Source organism: Pantherophis guttatus, chromosome 1 (assembly GCF_059756535.1).
Source record: "Pantherophis guttatus breed Tessera chromosome 1, ASM5975653v1, whole genome shotgun sequence".
NCBI classification, from domain to species: domain Eukaryota; kingdom Metazoa; phylum Chordata; class Lepidosauria; order Squamata; family Colubridae; genus Pantherophis; species Pantherophis guttatus.
In genome coordinates, this window is record NC_142063.1 from 256662659 (window position 1) to 256682091 (window position 19433).

The 19433-nt window shown below is 38.0% G+C and overlaps 1 protein-coding gene across 3 annotated transcripts in view; it reads right to left on the reverse strand.

Moving 5' to 3' along the window:
* Positions 1–639: 639 nt before the first annotated feature.
* Positions 640–19433, reverse strand: part of MED23 (mediator complex subunit 23) — a 49467-nt gene continuing 30673 nt past the window's right edge. For all 3 annotated transcript variants that reach the window (XM_060692241.2, XM_060692240.2, XM_060692242.2), the window contains 13 exons: positions 17362–17525; positions 16779–16903; positions 14717–14922; positions 12226–12406; positions 10392–10562; positions 9799–10015; positions 7828–8064; positions 6298–6463; positions 5630–5702; positions 4579–4793; positions 4210–4330; positions 2316–2447; positions 640–1591 (listed from right to left, as the gene is read on the reverse strand). In XM_060692241.2, the coding sequence (XP_060548224.1) occupies positions 1421–1591; positions 2316–2447; positions 4210–4330; positions 4579–4793; positions 5630–5702; positions 6298–6463; positions 7828–8064; positions 9799–10015; positions 10392–10562; positions 12226–12406; positions 14717–14922; positions 16779–16903; positions 17362–17525 (2179 nt within the window). In that variant the 3' untranslated portion in view covers positions 640–1420. The remainder of the gene's footprint in view (positions 1592–2315; positions 2448–4209; positions 4331–4578; positions 4794–5629; positions 5703–6297; positions 6464–7827; positions 8065–9798; positions 10016–10391; positions 10563–12225; positions 12407–14716; positions 14923–16778; positions 16904–17361; positions 17526–19433) is intronic.

Below are 19433 nucleotides of genomic sequence, written 5' to 3' on the forward strand. Positions count from 1 at the left end.
CCAATTTCAATCCCTCTCAGTGCGGAAATCCAAATTGAATATGTCTGGTGTACTTTCACCCGTTCTGAATGCTGTTTGAATAGCCCTGTTAGAATCAGAATGAAGTTAGCCTTTGTTTTCACAAGGGTTACTATAAACTCTGGATATGTAATGGAGAGCAACCCAGCTTGTGGCAAAGAACTAAAGGAAGTAAACACCACAACCAGTTCTGCTGTAGCAATAGACATGTTTTGGAGCCTCACACCGAAGGTCTACATTGGCTGTTGCTGTATCCCGATACGGGGACTAAATCAATTCATTTTTAATACAGCTAAATAAGTGGATAATTAAACTTGTTATTCTCCAGTGTACTACAGATAGTGTTTGAGGTCAACTGTTTAGCATTTACTCTAAAAATGTAGCATGAAATATAGTATAAACTTAGAGGGATTTTCCTATTACATACATTTAGATAAATGTCAATGTGCTGTGGAGAAAAATATTCTTCCCTTATGTTCCATTGGAAGATGAGATTTTAGAAAAAAAATATAACCTTCTGAATTTGTGTATTCCAGTTACTAGTTTGGGGAAATGCAATTCTGCAGCATTTGGGAAACTGAAGCAAGCAGCGCTGATATTAAATAATTCTAATGAAAATACTTATCAGTTGCAAAATGTATTTATTAAATCCTTTTTTCCCCAAATTCTATCCAACATCAGCAATATTTTACAAATAACAGCTGTCAAATCATAACTTTCCTTATAAAATGCACCCCTATATTAGGACTTCAGTAAAGTAGAAAATTCAACCAAAAATATAAATACAAAGCCAAAATAAAGTTTACTAAATACAAACACTGGAAATTTAAGTAAGTACCCACAACTTGCAGAAATATACAGATTTTAAACATAATTACAATTCATAAGTCAGTAGCCTGCTGAATGAACTGAATATATTACTTACAGTTTGAGTTAATATTTTTATTATCTTACTTTCTGTAGCATTGCTGGTGAACGCATAGCCAACAATTGCTAACTCATTTCATAATTCTTCATTTTTGATTGATTACATTCCCTTTCAAATTAAATTGAGAATTACAGCTTTTTTTTTTTTTTGAGTGTCATGACTTTTTTCAAAAGTAGCTGTAAAACCAATGTCCTATTTTTTAAATATGATTAAAAATATTTAAATGATTTACTGGTGATAAAAATAATTAAACGCTGATTAAGAAAAATAAGCAAAAATGGGTAGAACTGTTACTGAAACAATTTGCTCTTTCCATAATCCTTAAGAGTTTCCTTAGCTTAGAGTTCTTCTGAGCAGGAAAAAAGCAGCAAATATATGATCAGGAATAATATAATGGGAATTATTCTGCAGGCATTACTGAGTGGTGTTTCATCCTGGGTAAAATTAAAAGTCCCCAAAGCTCCATCTTTTATTCTATTGTGACACTGGCAAAGCAACATTTACTGGGACCTGACTGGGCTGAGGTGCTGGAGAAATGTTGCTGATTGACTGTTGAGGAACAGAAGCTGCCTCCATTTTGCTAATGTGTATGAAACGCAGACGAAGTTTCAAAGCTGGCCTTAAATTGCAAATGATTTTCTCAACCTTTAATAAAAAGAAAAAAGGTGAAAGAAATGTCACTATAAATTATGCAGTTTATTAGCATTCGCTTGGTTTTTATCCTGCTTGTCCTTGAAGGCTCAGGGTTTTAGGTATTTATTAGATCTCTAAGGCATCAGGATGGCAATAATAGCCAAATATAAAATCCAAGGGCTACAATTCTATATTTAAAATGAGGGCAGAGAAACAAAGGTTAAGAATGTCTAACAAATTATAAAATGCAAACATCCACCCCACTTCCAAAACCGCCATCAGGCATTTATTCCCTAAGACATTTATTTCTGACCTCAGTTCTCAAACAGCTAGCAGTCCTATCTCATTTCCAATTTAAGCTGGTTTCTAGTCTGAAGCAGTTTAAATGGCAATATAGTGAAGATGATAGTAGGAAGTCTTCCAAAAGCCATTAATACTAATTCTAATTAAAGTGGCCTGCTGACATTAAAAGTGCAGGATATTAAAAAAAACAACAACCAAAAACCTAACAAAGAAAATTACATTAAAAAGTGTTAAAAGCTTCACACTTGATTCAAAGTGTCTAATATTTTTTTCTATAGAAAACCTGAAGAGAGGAAAAATCTACAGTTGATTTCTTCTTATTCACAGGATAGGCCTTCTCCTGTGGAATTTTCATTTGTTGACCTCAGATGGGAAAGTAAATTGAACTTCAATTCTACTCCAAAGTGCTATTTCTTATCATAAATTCACTTACTTGGTCCTTCACACTGTCTCCAGTAAACATATACTTCACATGGTATAGAAAATCACAGATGGGATCCATGTAGCTGAGATGCATGTTGCATTGATCCACTTCCAGAAGCATTTCATAAAAAGCTACTCCAATCTATTGCCAGATACAAACACAAGCTGTGCTGAAAACACGTAATATTTTTTTCCATGTTGCACCAGTTCAAATTTGATTTATTTTTAAATTCCAACATTCATATTATAAAGTTAACATTAAATATTATGATTATATTATTTTCTAAGTTTTTCATTTCTTTCTGTAAAACCGACTAAGAAATTGACAATAATAAAAATAATAAAACATTTAGTATTTATATCCCAAGTAAGGGAGTAAAAGGAAAAATATGATAATAAAGTAATCAATGAAGAGGAAAAATATAATGACTTCTATAGGCAAAAATATTATTAATATTTATATTAATATATAACATATTAATATTATTAATATTAATATTAGTAATAATAATTAATATTATTAGTATGTTAAATATCAGCTATAAGATGGATTTTCATAAGAGTGCATACATAACTAACTGTTTTGAGTAAAGTGTATTGCATAACTACTGTTAGATAATATTTGTGGATTAAGATTACAAACCATATTTTGTCACATAATCATAATATTAGCTGTAAGACCATACTCAAATACTTTGGCCGCCTAATGAGAAGGAAGGACTCACTGGAGAAGAGCCTAATGATGGGAAAGATTGAGGGCAAAAGAAGAATGGGACGACAGAGAACGAGGTGGCTGGATGGAGTCACTGAAGCAGTAGGCATGAGCTTAAATGGACTCCAGAGGATGGTAGAGGACAGGAAGGCCTGAAGGAACATGGTCCATGGGGTCGCAATGAGTCAAACACGACTTCGCAACTAACAACAACAACAAAGACCATACTACTATAAACCCATGGAGCTTTAAAGGAAGAGATGGCACAATGGTTGTTCAGAAATAAGTTATCAATTGTACTGATGTAATAATTCCATAAAAGATCAACGTTCTATATTAGAAAGTTATTATCAAAATGGTTGGATGATTAAAAAAAATAGCTGCAGCAAAACTAACATGTACGTTTTTGGTCTTGGAAATGAAATCTCTTTATAGCAAAGCATATCCATAAAGAATATTTAGGTGAAAATACTTTATTATGAACATGGTAAAAAACAAGTAACCAAGCATTTTGTGCATTCTCAGCTGGCTAGCTATTGAATGCTGAGGTAAAAACCCACACAAAAATTCCTCCCTGCTTTCAGAGAGAGCTATGAAATCAGCTATGTTTAGCTATCTATGCTGAAGTGTAATGAATTTTTTGATGCCCAGAATGTCTTTGAAAATTTATTTTTAAAACTTTTTTTATGTTTGAAAAAATGCAATACTGAATGCTGAAATCAAAGGTCCTGTTTTTGCTTTTATTTTATTTTCGATGCAAACTGCCTTAAGGCTTCTCTGCCAATTCCTGGGAGAAATGGGTAGATCACTTGCACAAAGTGACAAAATCAGCAATACATGATAGCAAAAAGAAAGGTAAGATATCCTAAGTTTACTTAAGTAATATGGACTGCTCTTAATTTCATAGTAGATATATGTTAAGAAATCACAGTGTTTAATTTTATTAAAGAAGCAGCTGACGTCCACCACAGAAAAACTGTGCAGAAATGCTAGTGAAAGAATACAAATACTTCTTCACTAAGTCAATCCTACTTAGAAGTTTATAAAAACGATCTCGTACGTTTGCCCAAAACCTCCCTTCAGAAAAGGGACTTTTGCCCAATTCAGAAAATTTCTGACCCATTCTTTTGCAAAATCTAAACATTGCAGCTATTTGTGTATGTACAGTATGTGTCTGTGTGTGGCAACCTACCTCTAGCATGCATCTTGTCCTTTCTTGCTGGAACCGCTGTAGAAATGGCCCAACAAGATGATAGACATAAAGGAGCTGGAATTCAGTCTTAACTATTGGAATCAACACTTCAGTGAGAAACCTGTAGTATTTCATAAGGTATAATAAATTAAATCCTCAAAAATGAAAGTAACTGAAAATAGCTAAGATTATATATTTTGAAAGCTCCTAAATTCTATCAAGACTCAATTATTACTGATAGCAATAATTAAATGTGACTATAAGTGGTGTTTAACAGGAGCTTGATATGAATATGTGATCTATCTACAGCACATGCAAACTACCGAAGATGATATTTATCAGTTGCAGACATCACCCACTAATACCTACTTTGGAATGAGGGAAAGCTGGCCAATGCTTGAATGGTGCCACACTGCATGTGCCAAGGCTAATGTGTAGCTACAGCACATCTCGGAATAAGACTGGTGACAAGCCGTGAAGTCAAACAGCTGGAATGGATACCCAACCCATTCAGTCTCTGAAGTCAAACTAGGACTGTTGATAACACTCACAATCCGTTCATGGAGGACAATCCAGTAGGGCTCCTTGGAAAACAAAACCAGCCCCACAAAAAAGATTAGAGAGCTTTCAGCTAGCATGTGTATAACCTAAAATAGAAACCTCAATCACAAGATATGGGAGACAAGCTACCATGACGTGGGAGACATCATTCCCACATACTATGTGGAGCCTTGCTGTCAGCTCCTTCTAGCTCACAATATTACAATTTTCTAGCAATGCAAAGATTCAGAAACCAAGAGAAAGGGGTGGAATCCTGTGGGAAGAACCAGGTGGGTATCAAGTACAGATGTAGAAAATAGTACAGCCAGGTAGAATTATATTACATCTTCAAACAACAGTTCTTGGAATGCTGTCCTTTACAAGACTGAAAGCGTCCTGTGTACTTCAAATACAGTCTAATGCTTAACAATTGTTAATAGAATGAGTGCACGTCACCACACATACCTCATAATATATGACAGAAATGTTTGCCTTTTCTTTATCCTATCCTTAATTTGTATCTGCTGCGAGGACCCAAATATGCAATCCTTATGTATTCGTAATTCAAAAAGGGGGTGAGGGAGAATTTATTTCTCTCAATGAGGACAATGAAGTCGTGTAATCTACCTTTGACACAAAAAGTATGTCCTTGAAAAGGCTGTGTTTCTAATCTCTAGAAAATGACTTTAATTCTTCACATTCAAAAGGTTCTACAAACTTTCAATTAAAAGTAAACAAAAAAAAAAAACACCCATGTAAATAACCCCAACATGTTCCAATTTGTAATTATTTCTCATGTATAGGAATTGGAACTTTTGCACCTAATCTTAGGTTGTCTTTCTCTTCTTTTAATTGGAATTTTAAACCTCAGGTAACTTACAGGCAAGGCGGTGATAACCAACCCAATTGCATTCATCCAGGCAGTGATATTTTCTCTGGGCACCAGAGGCTGACTGTTAGGAAAATAAGAGGAAAATCACTGTTTTGGTACTCTGGATTCTGGCACCGGGACAGTAAAGCTATGTATACAGGTAGTCCTCGATTTACGACCATGATTGAGTGCAAAATTTTTGTTGCTAAGCGAGACAGATTCCCCCCCCCTTTTATGACCTTTCTTGCCACAGTTGTTAAGCGAACTGCTGCTGTTGTTTAGTTAGTAACACGGTTGTAAAGTGAATATGGCTTCCCCACTGACTTTGCTTATCCGAAGGTTATAAAAGATGGATCAGATGGCCCCAGGTCACTGCAACTGTCATCAATACAAACTAATTGCCAAGCATCCAGATTCTGAATGCATGAGTATGAGGATGCTGCAATGGTCGTAAGTGTGAAAAATGGTCGTAAGCCACTTTTTCCCCCCAGTGCTGTTGTAATTTTGAATGAAACAAATAGTTGTAAGTCGAGGAACACCTGTGCTTTTTAGAACCAAATCAACTAAATAAATTTCAATAACTTTTCCTCTTTTGATCATATTAAACTGATAACAATTTTTGTTCTAGCTGTATAATACTGCGATCATTTCCATATATATAAAAAAGTTCTACATACCTTTTCAAAACAACATTCAGAAGGTCATTGCCTACATCCTTCCCTGGAACAGCCAAGGCCATGAGTTCCACACAGGTCACATGGAGGGCATGGGCAGCTGGATTAGGAAATTCATTGAACCGCCAATCACAGTTTGGGAATGGACTGGAGGATTTACCAGCCATCGGTGATTGCAGTTAAGTTAATAAACTACTGTATTTTATAGGAAACAAGCATTGAAACATGATGCCATAAACCCAACAGCTGCTTCCTGGCAGGATCATCCCCTGGTGGGGAGGAAGGATGGACCAATCAGCTGTTAATTGGCTCAGCTGAAGTCTTATATTGCCTCATGGAAGTATCACTCAGCTCTCTGTCACAGGGTGGTGCCAAGTACTCAACAGGAGGGGCTTTACAAAGTCCTGTTTCATACTCCTCCTTGAAGTATGAAAATTGTGGCATGTTGAGACAACTCTTCAGTCAGCAAAGTAAAAAGGCTGTGCGTGTGCACACACACACACACACACACACACAATTGGGAGAACCTTTCAGCCACAAGCTTTCTAAAGGCTGCTCTATTGCTTGAAGAAGGCAGGTTCATTCACATTTGCAAACCACTTTTCAACTGCTCTGACCAACTTTAATAATTGTGTGCATACATAAGCATATGTTAGTAGTTCCTACCAAAGAACAATATGCCAGTGATGGCTAACCTTTTTGCTTCATGTGCCAAGAGCGGAGGGACTGCGGGGGATCATATGCAAGTGTGCCTATACCCATAATTCAAATTGCCCCCCCAAGCTCGGCACGTGATGGCATGGTGGGCCCAGTAGGCCTGTTTTTTGCCCTCCCCAGGCTCCAGAGGCTTTCTTGGAGTCTGGGGAGAGTGAAAACAGCCTCCTCCCCCGGAGGCTGGAAACAGCCTGTTTGCCAACTTCCGATGGGACTGGAAGTCCCATTTTCTGCCCTCCCCGGGCTTCAAAGGCTTTCTAGGAGGCTGAGGAGGGCGAAAATGGGCCTTCCCCACCCCCCAGTGGCCGGAAATGGTCCATTTGCCAACTTCCGGTGGGCCTGGAAGGCCCGAAAATCAGACGCACATGTCGGAGCTGAGGTAGGGCAATGCTCATGTGCCCACTGATATGGCTCTGCGTGCCAGCTGTCGCACGTGTGCCATAGGTTCGCCATCACGGCAATATGCTGTTACATTCTTCCCCAGCTCCAAAATTTAAAAGTAAACTACAGTAGTTAAAAGATAAATGATGCTTTGCTCTTGGTTTTTTAAATTTATCTTACCTACTAAAATAAGCCAATCTATTAGGAAGCCATTTGTCCTTATCTTTAGTGGGAGTGATTTCCTAGTAAACACTGAGCAAAATTGAAATTGCACATACTGTATATTGTTTTCATATTGCAGTGATAATCTGAATGCTACTGACAGAGAACTATTAATAACCGAATGATACAGAAATAACAGCACAGCTAGTTTAATGAGAATAACCAACGTTCTGTATTCTGGTATTTTATATACATTCATTATTTTAGAAAGGATATTATCCACCAGCCTCCCAATTAGTTTGCAGTAATACATATCATCGGGGACCCATGGGTTATCTTCTCGTGGATTCATAGCGCATTTAAGATAAGTATCACTTAAACACCACCCTAATGGCCGGTTGTCTTTTAGGGAACCAATGATGGCATGGACAAGCTTCCGTTTGAGGTTGGTTCGCTCTCGGAGATGTCCCTCATAGTAGTGAAGGGTGTTGTAGAGGTAAGTTACTGGCCGATCTGCCAAAAACAAACAAACAAACAAACTCCTATACAATTGCATTTGCACTTTTTACAATTGGGACTATCATAAACTGTATGTATATACCAAGAATATGATCTGTGCTTTGTTCAAATTATACACACTGATATTCTTCATATGCTATTCTTTTTTTTTTTTTTTGCCTTTTTTCAGATTTGCATAATTTATTATAGTTTGCCAGTTATAGAAGAAGTAAGGACATTGAAATGCCATTCCCAGACACAGGAATCTTATTTAGCAATTGTTTGGGCTTCATATACATTCCTTTATTATCATCTTTGTACATGTACATGCTCCCGTCATGAGGAAAAGACCAGCTGAAATTTAAATTTATTCTTCACCCACAAACAAAAATAGCAATGAAAGTAACACAGAAAAAGTTTTGTGGAGTTGCTTACAAAATTCTAACACCAATGCTAGACTAGCACTGATGATGTTACCTAGTTAAGATAATCAAACGTCTGCAAGTAAACAAGCAAGCTCTGAGAGCACCAAGGACCTCTCATTTCAACCCCGAGCTACAAATATTCTCCTCTATTGATTACAAAAATTCTTTCTCGTGATTTACAAATTATTAGAAGATTGAAGTCACACAAATCAAAGCAAATTGTTTGGAGATGTTGCAGGGACTTGATTCTCTAATAGGACTAAAAACTTTGGTGACTGATTTGCATGACACAAAAATCACTCAGTCATAAAATTCTAATAAATTCTGAATTCTGAGATGAAAAGACTTGTTTAGACAGCCCATTTGGTAAAATAATTTCCAATTTTAAACACTCCTTAATGCTGAGCAGAATCAATCCAAGGCTCCATATAGTCACTTTGTAGTAACCACTAAGATGATATATTTGTTTTCTTCTGACCTATATATATACTGTTAGAAGTGTACCACATGAAAACTCTAGCTTTTAGGACTTAACAAAATTGACAATTTAATTTGTTTTCCATGCATCTTTTACTCGGTCTTTGATAAAATTCTTGTAACTTAAAGGATAACAAATTCATTTAACATTTATATTTTGCATAATAAATTCTCTCAACTTAATCCAATTTGCATGGATCTAAAATTCAAGCTGTTGGATCACATAATCTGAATGTTTTAAACCATGGAGAATTAACATTTTAAAAAAAAGGTTATCAGAAAGAGGGAAGAGAGGGGACAGGTATGTTCATGCTATTACGATTAGAATATGTTCACAATGCAGTGACACATTTATCTCTTTAAACATATTATTGAAAGATAATCACCTGTTTCCTGCAACTTTAAGAGATTTGATGCTTGTACTGTGTTTAACTGAAGTCAAGCGCTTCTCTTTTTCTTGAATAGAAAGGATAGCTCTCCCTGAATCCATCTACTCAACCCATGCACTCACATGCGTGACTATTTTTTAATGAGGGCCTACTTTTCAGACCTGCTACATTTGCCGCTGCTTAATATAGCCAGACCCAATTATTCTTTACAAGCTTGTCTGTCTGCAGTGTCTATTCTTTCTTAGAAATAATTTTCCAGGAGCAAGTCTGACAATGCAATTACTTCTCTACCACATTTTTAATGCAAGCACAATCAACACAGTTGATATAAGACTCAGATACATCATGAAATAAATAGAAAATTTAATTACAGAGAACATTTATTATCAATCAATAAATATTTATTATTATCAATCCAGTAATATTAGAGCAATGAAACAACTTCCGTTGGAACTCACCATGAAATTTGTACAAGCCTCCTAAGTGATCTAGAAGAGTCTCCAAGGATTTGGATACTGGTAGAAGTTCCAGGAATCTGTGAATCACAATGTCAAACACTGGCAGGAAGCGGAGGCAAACGTTCCCAAAATAAATTGGTAAATACTGTGGCTGGATTTGAACAGGAGGATTGACTTGCTCTGCTAACCCTTCAAAGTACAGCTTTTCAGGGTATTTCTGAGGGTGAAAAAATTACATTAGTTTAATTTGTCTTGGTTTAATAAGCTTTCATTACTGATGTTCTATTTTCTTCCCACATTTGAATAAGATTTCCCTCTTATACTTTACATCCAGATTTTAATGGAAAAATATCTGGCACAAGTTGAGTTTTCAAAACATCTTGATCAGAGGTGTCCAGTCTTGGCAAATTTAAGCCTGTGGACTTCAACTCTCAGAATTCCCCAGCCAGCCATGATCAATAGCGCTCAACAACAACAAAAATGGTATATCAATCCTAGTTATCACTTCAAGATGATCTTCTGCCACAGTTGTGTACTTGTTTGTTGTAGAAGCACTGCTATTTAGGGCAATTAAGATGACAAACCAGAAGTACCTTGTGATAGCTCATATGCTTCGTATGCCAGTCATTCTGTAGCCAATGCTCAGGGGAGTTCTCCTTCACAAAATCACTCACTCTGTTTCGGAAGTCATTGGGTTTCAGTAGGAGCAATTGAATAATGAAATAGCACACTTGGGCTTCATTGCCTTCATGGCTACGCATGGCCTTAAATAATGATAACAATTTAAAAATGAATCAAAGTTGAACTAGCAAGACAGCGCTACAAAATACCTACAGGAATATTTCTAATTTCTCTGGAGTATAGCTCAAGTAAAAAAAAAAAAAATTAGAAGCCCAGTTAAATATGAAACTTCCCACATTTTTTTGAGCCAAAAACAAGAAAACCAGGGTTTCTTAAGAATGCACTTTATCGTAATTGAAAAAAAAATTTTTTTTCAATACCATTCAAAGAATCAAACAGCCTTCTCTACAGAACATGATAATCCACTGACATGAATACTTGAATTAATTTCAATCTTTCCATAATCATGTATAAAAATATGTTTCCATTCACCAACACCTTTCATATCTATTTTTATTTTTTAATTTAATTTAATTTAATTTATTTTATTTATTTTATTTTATTTATTTTTATATGCCGCCCTTCTCCGGAGACTCAGGGCGACTTACAATGCGTTAAGCAATAGCCTTCATACTTTTGTATATTTTATACAAAGTCAGCTTATTGCCCCCACAATAAGCCCCCTTAAACAATAGGTCCTCATTTTATCCCCTTAGAAAGGATGGAAGGCTGAGTCAACCTTGAGCCTGATATTGAACTTGCAGTAATTGCAGGCAGCTGGATGTTAAATGCTGCCTTAATAGGAGGCATTAGCCTCCTACGCCACTCAGGCTCCTATCTAGTTGAGGAAGTGAGGTGAAGAAACCCAGATTTACAGAAGCCTCTGCGATTCTGTTACCAAAAATTTAATTGCCTGCTTATACAGCAACGCTGTATTGCTTAGACCCGTGATGGCATGCATAGCCATATCAGTGGGCATGCCAGCTTAGTCTGGCCAGCTGATTTTCGGGCCTTCTGGGCCCACCAGAAGTAGGGAAACAGGCTGTTTCCTGCCTCCGGAGGGCCTGGGGAGTGGGTGGGGAAAGCCCGTTTTTCTTTCTTACCTGGCTCCAGATCCTCTCTATGCATCTGGGAAGGGCGAAAACAGCCTCCCTTGAAGGCGCCTGAAAGGGCCCATTTCCCAACTCCTGGTGGGACAGTAAGTGACGTTTTTTGCTGTCCCCAGCCTCCAGAGATTCCTAGAGAGGCCTCTAGAGGCTGGGTACAACAAATAACGTAACTTTCTGTCGCACCGGGAGTTGGGAAATGGGTTGTTTCAGGCCTCCTGAGGGCCTCTGAGGGAGTGGGAAAGGCTGTTTTTGCCCTTCCCAGATGCATAGAGAGGGTCTGGAGCCAGGTAAGAAAGAAAAACGGGCCCACTGGGCCATCACATGCCAGAAGCTAGTGGGGGGAGGGGGGTTGCGCACGCATGAACAGAGCAGGGCAGGGCGCATAGAATTATGGTTGTAGGCACACGTGTGTGCGAACCTCCCCCGCCCCCCCCTTCCTGGCACGCAATGGCAAAAAGGTTAGCCATCACTGGCTTAGACCCAACTGGTTCTCACCAGCTTATCTCCAAATGTCTACTGTTCCATGATTGACATTAAGATCCCCTTTCCCGTTTTAAATCAATGACATTTTAGCAGTATTTTTTTGGATTCACAAAATTTTGCAATGTCTTTGAAAGCGATTGACACAATATTGTGTTCATGATATCCGATAAACCTTTGAACAGATAATGGCAACTTCTCTCTCAGCATTCCTTACCAAACACAGTATCAACCGATCCAATGTCACAATGTTGTACTTCCACACCATGTCATTCAGAATTTCAATACATTTGTTGAGCTGCTGGCCCCCAGCTGAGGTAGAAAATTCATAGACCAGGAAATCTGCAAATGTCCTAACGTGAGCAACCAGGGCTCTAGCTCCAATTCTTTCTAGTACTCTAAAATAGGAGAGAGAAGTACAACGGCATTAATCAAATAATATGAAAACCAATTTCCTTCTCTTCTCTTCCCTCACCCCTCAAAAAAAAACAAAAACCCTATATTATCAAGCAAGCAGCTTTCCAAGATCCACGCTTGGAAGATTGTACATCAGGGTGTCAAACCCAATTGCATCACAGGCCGTATCATGACGTATCGCGATGTTTTTTGCCTTTGTGGAACCGTGGCCTATGCGGTCCGTATCTGGCCCATGGGCCTCCAGTTTGAAAATGTAAGAATAAACCAGATTTCATGAAACAATATTGTTGAATGGAGAGGAGAATCTAGATTCTTTGACTTTTAAATGGATTTTTTTCAAGGCTGCTGGCAAAAGCACCTTTGTGTTGCTCTGCAGTACTGGTTAAAAAAGTGCCTTTCATCATACTTGCAGGACCACCTCCTACCGGCCTCCCACTGCCCAGTGCGCTCACATAGGACTGCCCTCCTCCGGGTGCCATCAGCCAGACAATGTCGGCTGGGGGCGCCCAGGATGAGGGCGTTCTCTGTGGCCGGACCAATCCTCTGGAATGAGTTACCCACTGGGCTCCGGACGGCCCCTGACCTCCACTCTTTCCGCAGTGACCTGAAGACATGGCTTTTTCAGCAAATCTTCTGATCTGTTTGGGAGCTATAGTTTTAATTTGGGGATTTTAATTGGATTTTTAGCATTATTTATTGTTTTGTTTTATTGCTGTGAGCCGCCAGAGTCCTTCGGGAGAAAGGCGGCATATAAATATTATCAAATAAATAAATAAATAAATATGACTTGCAACCTATATAATGCATTAGATTACAGGTAACCTTTGCTGTACAACCACAACTGAGCCCAAAATTTCTGTCTTCTAAGCAACAGTTGTTGAATTTTGCCTCATTTTACGATCTTTCTTGACATAGTGGATAAGTGAATCACTGCAGTTTTTAAGTTAGTAACATTGTTGTTATGTGAATCTGGCTTCCCCATTGACTTTGTTTGTCAGCTGTTTGCAAAAAGTGTTCACATGACCCCAGCACACTGCAACAGTCCTAAATACATTTCAGTTGCTCAGGGGCCATTTTAATCTACTCTGTATCATTCCAATTTTAGTATATGTGCTTTTCCCCCACTTTTCTTCCTCCTCGCCTCGCTTTTCTTTCCCCTTTTCCTCACCACTGTGTACTATTATTTGCTTTCATATTTTTGTATTTTATTATATAATCTAATAAATAAAGAAATAAAGAAATAAAGAAATAAAGAAATAAAGAAATAAATAAATACATGCCAATTGCCAAGCAGCCAAATTTTGATCAAGACTACGGAAATGCTGCAACAGTAGTAAGTATGAAAAATAGCAAGTTACTTTTTTTCAGTGCCACTGTAACTCTGAGAGGTCACTAAACAAATGGTTGTAAGTCAAGGGTTACTGTTGTGGTCTGCCAGCAGCCTGCGTAGTTGGCAGTGGAGTTGGACAGTGAGGAGGCTGAGGAAGAACATGGGCCAGTCCTGGAGGCTGGGGAAGGCCTGGATGAGGGCTCTGCTTCGGAAGCAGAGATGGGGCCAGGGCCATCAGGGAGTGATGTGCAGACTCTGGAGCCTCCAGAGGCTGACAGTAGAGAGGCAAAGGAACAGGAGGAGCCTGTTCCTACTGAATGTATGAGAAGAGCTGCCAAAAGGCAGGAGCAGATAAAGCAGAGAGGGCGACTCTGGAGTAGGGCCAAGAGATGATTGGCTCCTCCCATAAGGCTTAAAAGACCAGCAACGGCTCTTGGCCTCTTTCCCGGAAAACATCGTTGAGAGATTTGCTTCTTGTTTCACTGTATTCATTTCTTGTCGGTGTCTTCTGCGTCTGAACTTTTGCCAAGAAAAGCCTTTGCCCAGTGCGCTCACATAGGACTGCCCTATGCAGTTTGCCTAATTATCCCAAGGTCAGTGATAAACTGAGGAATAGTGTTTTGAAGAATTTGCTTTAATTTAGTTTGGACTACACTGAGAATGAGTTAATTCTCAGCTGTTCTAATACAGTCTGTTTGTTTTCGAACTGTTTGTATTTAATGCTAACTACTTGGGCCTAGGTCACAACAGTTACTTGTAATGCATTACAAGAAAAAAGCGCCCCAAACTTGTTCCTGTGCAACCCAGTATTTTGCAAACGTTAGAAAACAAAATAGGTGTTATTTCAAATGAATGCCCTCTAGGCACAAAGTGGTCTCTAGGTTTACAGCGTCCAAAATATGATTCCATTTTGCTTTATGGTGCCATGATATAAACAATAATTAAATCTTTTAAAACATACCGATAACCAATCTGGTTAATGTGATCAGTTTCTAAGAGCATTTTCCAGAGGAGACAAAGGAAGAGAGGAGGGGAGCCTTGCATAGAAAAATGGGTAATGATATCATTTTCAATTGACATGGATTTCCACTTTCGGTATTCCTCTTCCACATTTTTTTTTAGGTTAAACCGGCTCTCTTGAGGCACATTGTTCTGTTTGAAGAATGCCTGAAATGAAACAAGTTAGTAGTCACTAAAACAAACTTCATTTTTATCTAAAATCTATTACATTTTGTGAGGTCACTCCAGTTTCATAATTCAATTTTCCTATTAGGGTCCTAAATTATGACCAACTCTCTTCTCTATCTATGGCACAATTTTACCAAATTCCATTTTGGACAATTTAATTCTAACTTTTGGCTTGATAGACAAATATAAACATAAATCTGACATCCTCTTAGGTAATTGCTAAGAGTCAATACTGACTTGTGGAATGTAATCAATAGTTAGTGTGTGTGTTTTTGTGTTGGGTTTTGTATATTTCTGTTGTAGAGCTCTTCTTAGTTTTAAATGTTTTAACTTATTAAGAGTTTTAAAGCAAACACAAAAACACACGCACTAATGATTCATTATATTCCACTCGTGTGTGTATGTGTGTATATGTGTGTGTGTGTATGTATATGTATGTATATATATGAGCCGAGGTATATTTATATGTATGTATAAGAGCCGAGGTGGCGCAGTGATTAGAGTGCAGTACTGCAGGCTACTTCAGCTGCAGTTCAGAAGTTCAAATCTCACCAGCTCAAGGATTGACTCAGCCTTCTATCCTTCCGAAGTGAGTAAAATGAGGACCCAGATTGTTGGGGGAAATATGCTGTCTCTGTAAAACCGCTTAGAGAGGGCTGTAAAAGCATTATGCAGTGGTATATAAGTCTAAGTGCTATTGCTATTTATATATATAAATAGTAATATATATATATATATATATATATATATATATATATATATATATGTCATCTGAACTGGAACGCCTGAAGATGATATTGATATTGCAATTTAGTGCAATTATAAGATAGAAATTTATAATTATAAGATTATATGACTGTCTCTTACAATTATGAGATTGAACCTTATAAAACCTTGTAATTGAATTCAAAGTTAATGGCAATAAGAGCATGTTTATAAAGGCATGCGTTTTTGTACAGATTTCTAAAAAGATAAGGTTAATGTAGAAATGGAGGAAGAAACAGAAAAACAAACACAACAAATGGAAACAATATTTAGCTTGAAGCAAATTTTACACAAGAATATCATTACCATCTTTCATGACATAGATTATTGAACCCAATGCTTCTCAACCTTTGCAAATTTAAAATATGTGAACTTCAACTCTCAGAATTGGCTGGGAATCTGAGAGTTGATTTCCACACCTGGAATACTGCAATCAATTTTGGTCACCATACTACAAAAAAGATGTTGAGACTTTGGAAAAAGTTCAGAGAAGAGTAACTAAGATGATCAAAAGCCTGGAGAATAAACCATATGAAGAATGACTGCAGGTTTGGGTCTGGCTAGTATAAAGAAAAGAAGAATTAGGGGAAATATGATAACAGTATTCCAGTATTTGAGGGGCTGCCACAAAGAAGAGGAGATCAAATTATTCTCCAAATCACCAGAGGGCAGGACAAGAAACAATGGATGGAAACTAATCAAAGAGAGAAGCAACCTGGAATTAAGGAGAAACTTCCTAACAGTGAGGACAATTAACAAGTGGAACAGCTTGTCTCCAGAAATCATGAGCGCTCCATCACTGGAGGTTTCTAAGAAGAGACTGGATAGTCACTTGTTTGAGACAGTAGAGGTTCTCCTCCAAGGTCCCTTCCAGATTCTATTCTATTCTATTCTATTCTATTCTATTCTATTCTATTCTATTCTATTCTATTCTATTCTATTCTATTCTATTCTATTCTATTCTATTCTATTCTATTCTCTCTACTCCTAGTCTACTCATGATTTTGCTTTAGAGAACATATCTTAAACTTTCTAAGATTGAGAAAGACTGATTTAAGTTAAACTATTACCTGGAGAGGAGCTGGGAAACAACTCAAAGTATGGGTTGCCCAGTTATGGGGAGTAAAGCTCATGATAGTTTGCAGGATATCTTTGCACCAAGTCCCCTGAATGGAATCTGAACCTGTGAAAAAATCTAAAACAGAAAGATAAACGTAACTGACTATTCAAAAAAAATTAAAGCAAACACAGCTGGATTAATGGATAGCAATTCTGTTTGCACTCCTTCAGTTGCTTTTAGTCACCGTTCTTCATTTCTGCTGAGCTTCGTTAAATGATTACTCAATCTGTGAATAGTCCAAGTCCTAATGCTGCTGCATGGTTACTGCAGTCAGAACTACACTGGTCGAGCCAACTTATTCCTGAAGTCGCTGCAAGGGGAATGCACTTCATACAATTTCTGAACGGAATTATTATCCTACTTTAGAATCTAGATATCACATCAAGATAAAACATCTGCATGTACAATTTGAGAAGTCTAACAGTACAGGTAACTCAAGAACAACAACAATTAAGATACTTTTTTAAAAAATAGCACAGTTCTAACCATTTCTATTTTCTAAGTAGGATCCATGACAATCTGGAATTGTTTACCTGTGACGTGTGTTGCTCTTGCTAGAGTCAATATAAGTGCTCTGTTAAGTTCCTCCGATTCAGCTGAAAGCACAGTTTTGGGCTCATTAAGGAATCGAGTAAACTGTGGCTGGACTTCAGAGCTGCCTAAGGCAGTAATCAGCCGCAGGGCTGTGCTTTCCACACTATCAAAAGAATACACACTTCAGGATATGTTACGCTAATTACAGAAAATGTTAAGTAGAAAACACCTAGTTTCAATGAATTGAATTCTAAAATTGCACAAGCCACATTTCCCACATGGTCCAATTATAGATTGGTGGAAGGCATGGATTCTTGAAGGCCATTACATCAAAGAAATAAACAGATGTAATCAATCCAGCACTATTTGGAATTGTAACCTTATTTATTATTATTATTATTATTGTCTAGTATTTTGAGGATATACATGTATATTTCATGTAGCTTAGCGTGACAGAAATGCTGCAAGTAAAATTTAGTCTTCAACAGAGCTCTGGAGACAACAGTAAATATTTTAAGTTCTAACTAAAATTACAAGCTAATTAATTTCAGATACGTTTTGCTTGAAACACCCCAGATTTAATTCATGGATACGTTTTTTTCAGCTAGAATGCAGGGTCGGATGAAATGAAAAGGCGCAATTTATCAAACAATAAAGCAGCCATCCTCAAGACAGAGCTACACTGAAGATGAAATGAAAAGTTGATTCTATTTCAGCCCAAAAACAAGGGCCATTCTTATAATAACCTCCCCCAAAACCCAGGGGCTATCTTAATGTTGTGACACCAACCCCCGAGGCCGACTTATCGGAGGGAGAAGGCTCCAAACATGAAGGAGAGGAGTTGGCCAGGCCTCCCTCTCCAGGACCCTCCTCTCTGGCAATGCCTCAGGTGTCTCCCAAAGGAGAAAGATTGGCCAGGAGCCAAGTATCTCCTCGCAGTCGGACAGTGACAGAGATAAGTCTTGGCTGGATCCACACCAGCGTTGGATAGACAAGCGCACGCAGCAGAAAAGGAGGCGTGCCAGAGATTAAGCTGAGTCACTGGACCACACCCCACAGGGGATAAAAGGGGGTGAGGTGGCCATTCAGACTCTGTGATGGACAAAACTAACTACTAGCGAGTCACATTGTATCTTTGAAACAATGTTATCTGCCTTGGATTTAATATGGACTGGACTTGACAATTCTTGAACTGTGTGTATCTTGTTTGGGTTTATCTGACGGAGGAACAACCCCTCCCTCTATGAGTAAAGTTCTTGGCAAGCAGCTACTGGGTTGCTGCCAATCCTCTTATCGAAAGAATTTGTTGTCTGCCAGTTTTATTTAACCCCTGACTATCTGTTTGTGTGCGTGTGTGAGACGGGGACAGAACACTTAATGAAGGAAATCCAGAATGTATCTGTACATCTAAATGACTGAGTTTATTTCTCAAAATAAGTGCTTACTAAATCACAGTCCAGAAGAAGAAAACAAAATGTTTGCTTGTTTCCCCACCTCCTTCCTTGGAACTTAAGCTTATTATTCAACTAGCTGGATCCCCATGATTCACTACGAAACTATGTGATCGGGCTTGATAAATTGGCACGAACAGCTTGAATCCTCCCCTATCTTATCCCCTTCTCTCCTTCAGCTTTGCCCCACAGAAACTTCTCCTATCCTAATCCCCTTCTCTCCCTCAGCTTTCTAGCCCCTTTTCTCCATGAGGCTTGCCCCACAGAAGCCTGTCCTATGCTATCCCATTCTCTCCAGTTATTTTCAAGTTGGGAGGGGGAGTAGAACATCTAACTAATTAGCATCAGAGCGTGTTATAATAATATAGGAAATACTAATGCTCTGATGGTCATTTCGAAAAATTCTTTCTTAGTGAGCACCTAGAAGCCAAGAGGAACATACGTGGCAAATTTCAAGTTTGTAGGCTTTACAGTTCTTGAGATTTCGTGATTAATGCATGAGTGGTTTTCGCTTTTATATATATAGATTAAATCACCAGATGAAATTGGAATGGATGTTAAGATCAGGAACCAGAATTGCAACTGAGGTTTAAGTTCCTGACCAGAAGTTGCAACTAAAA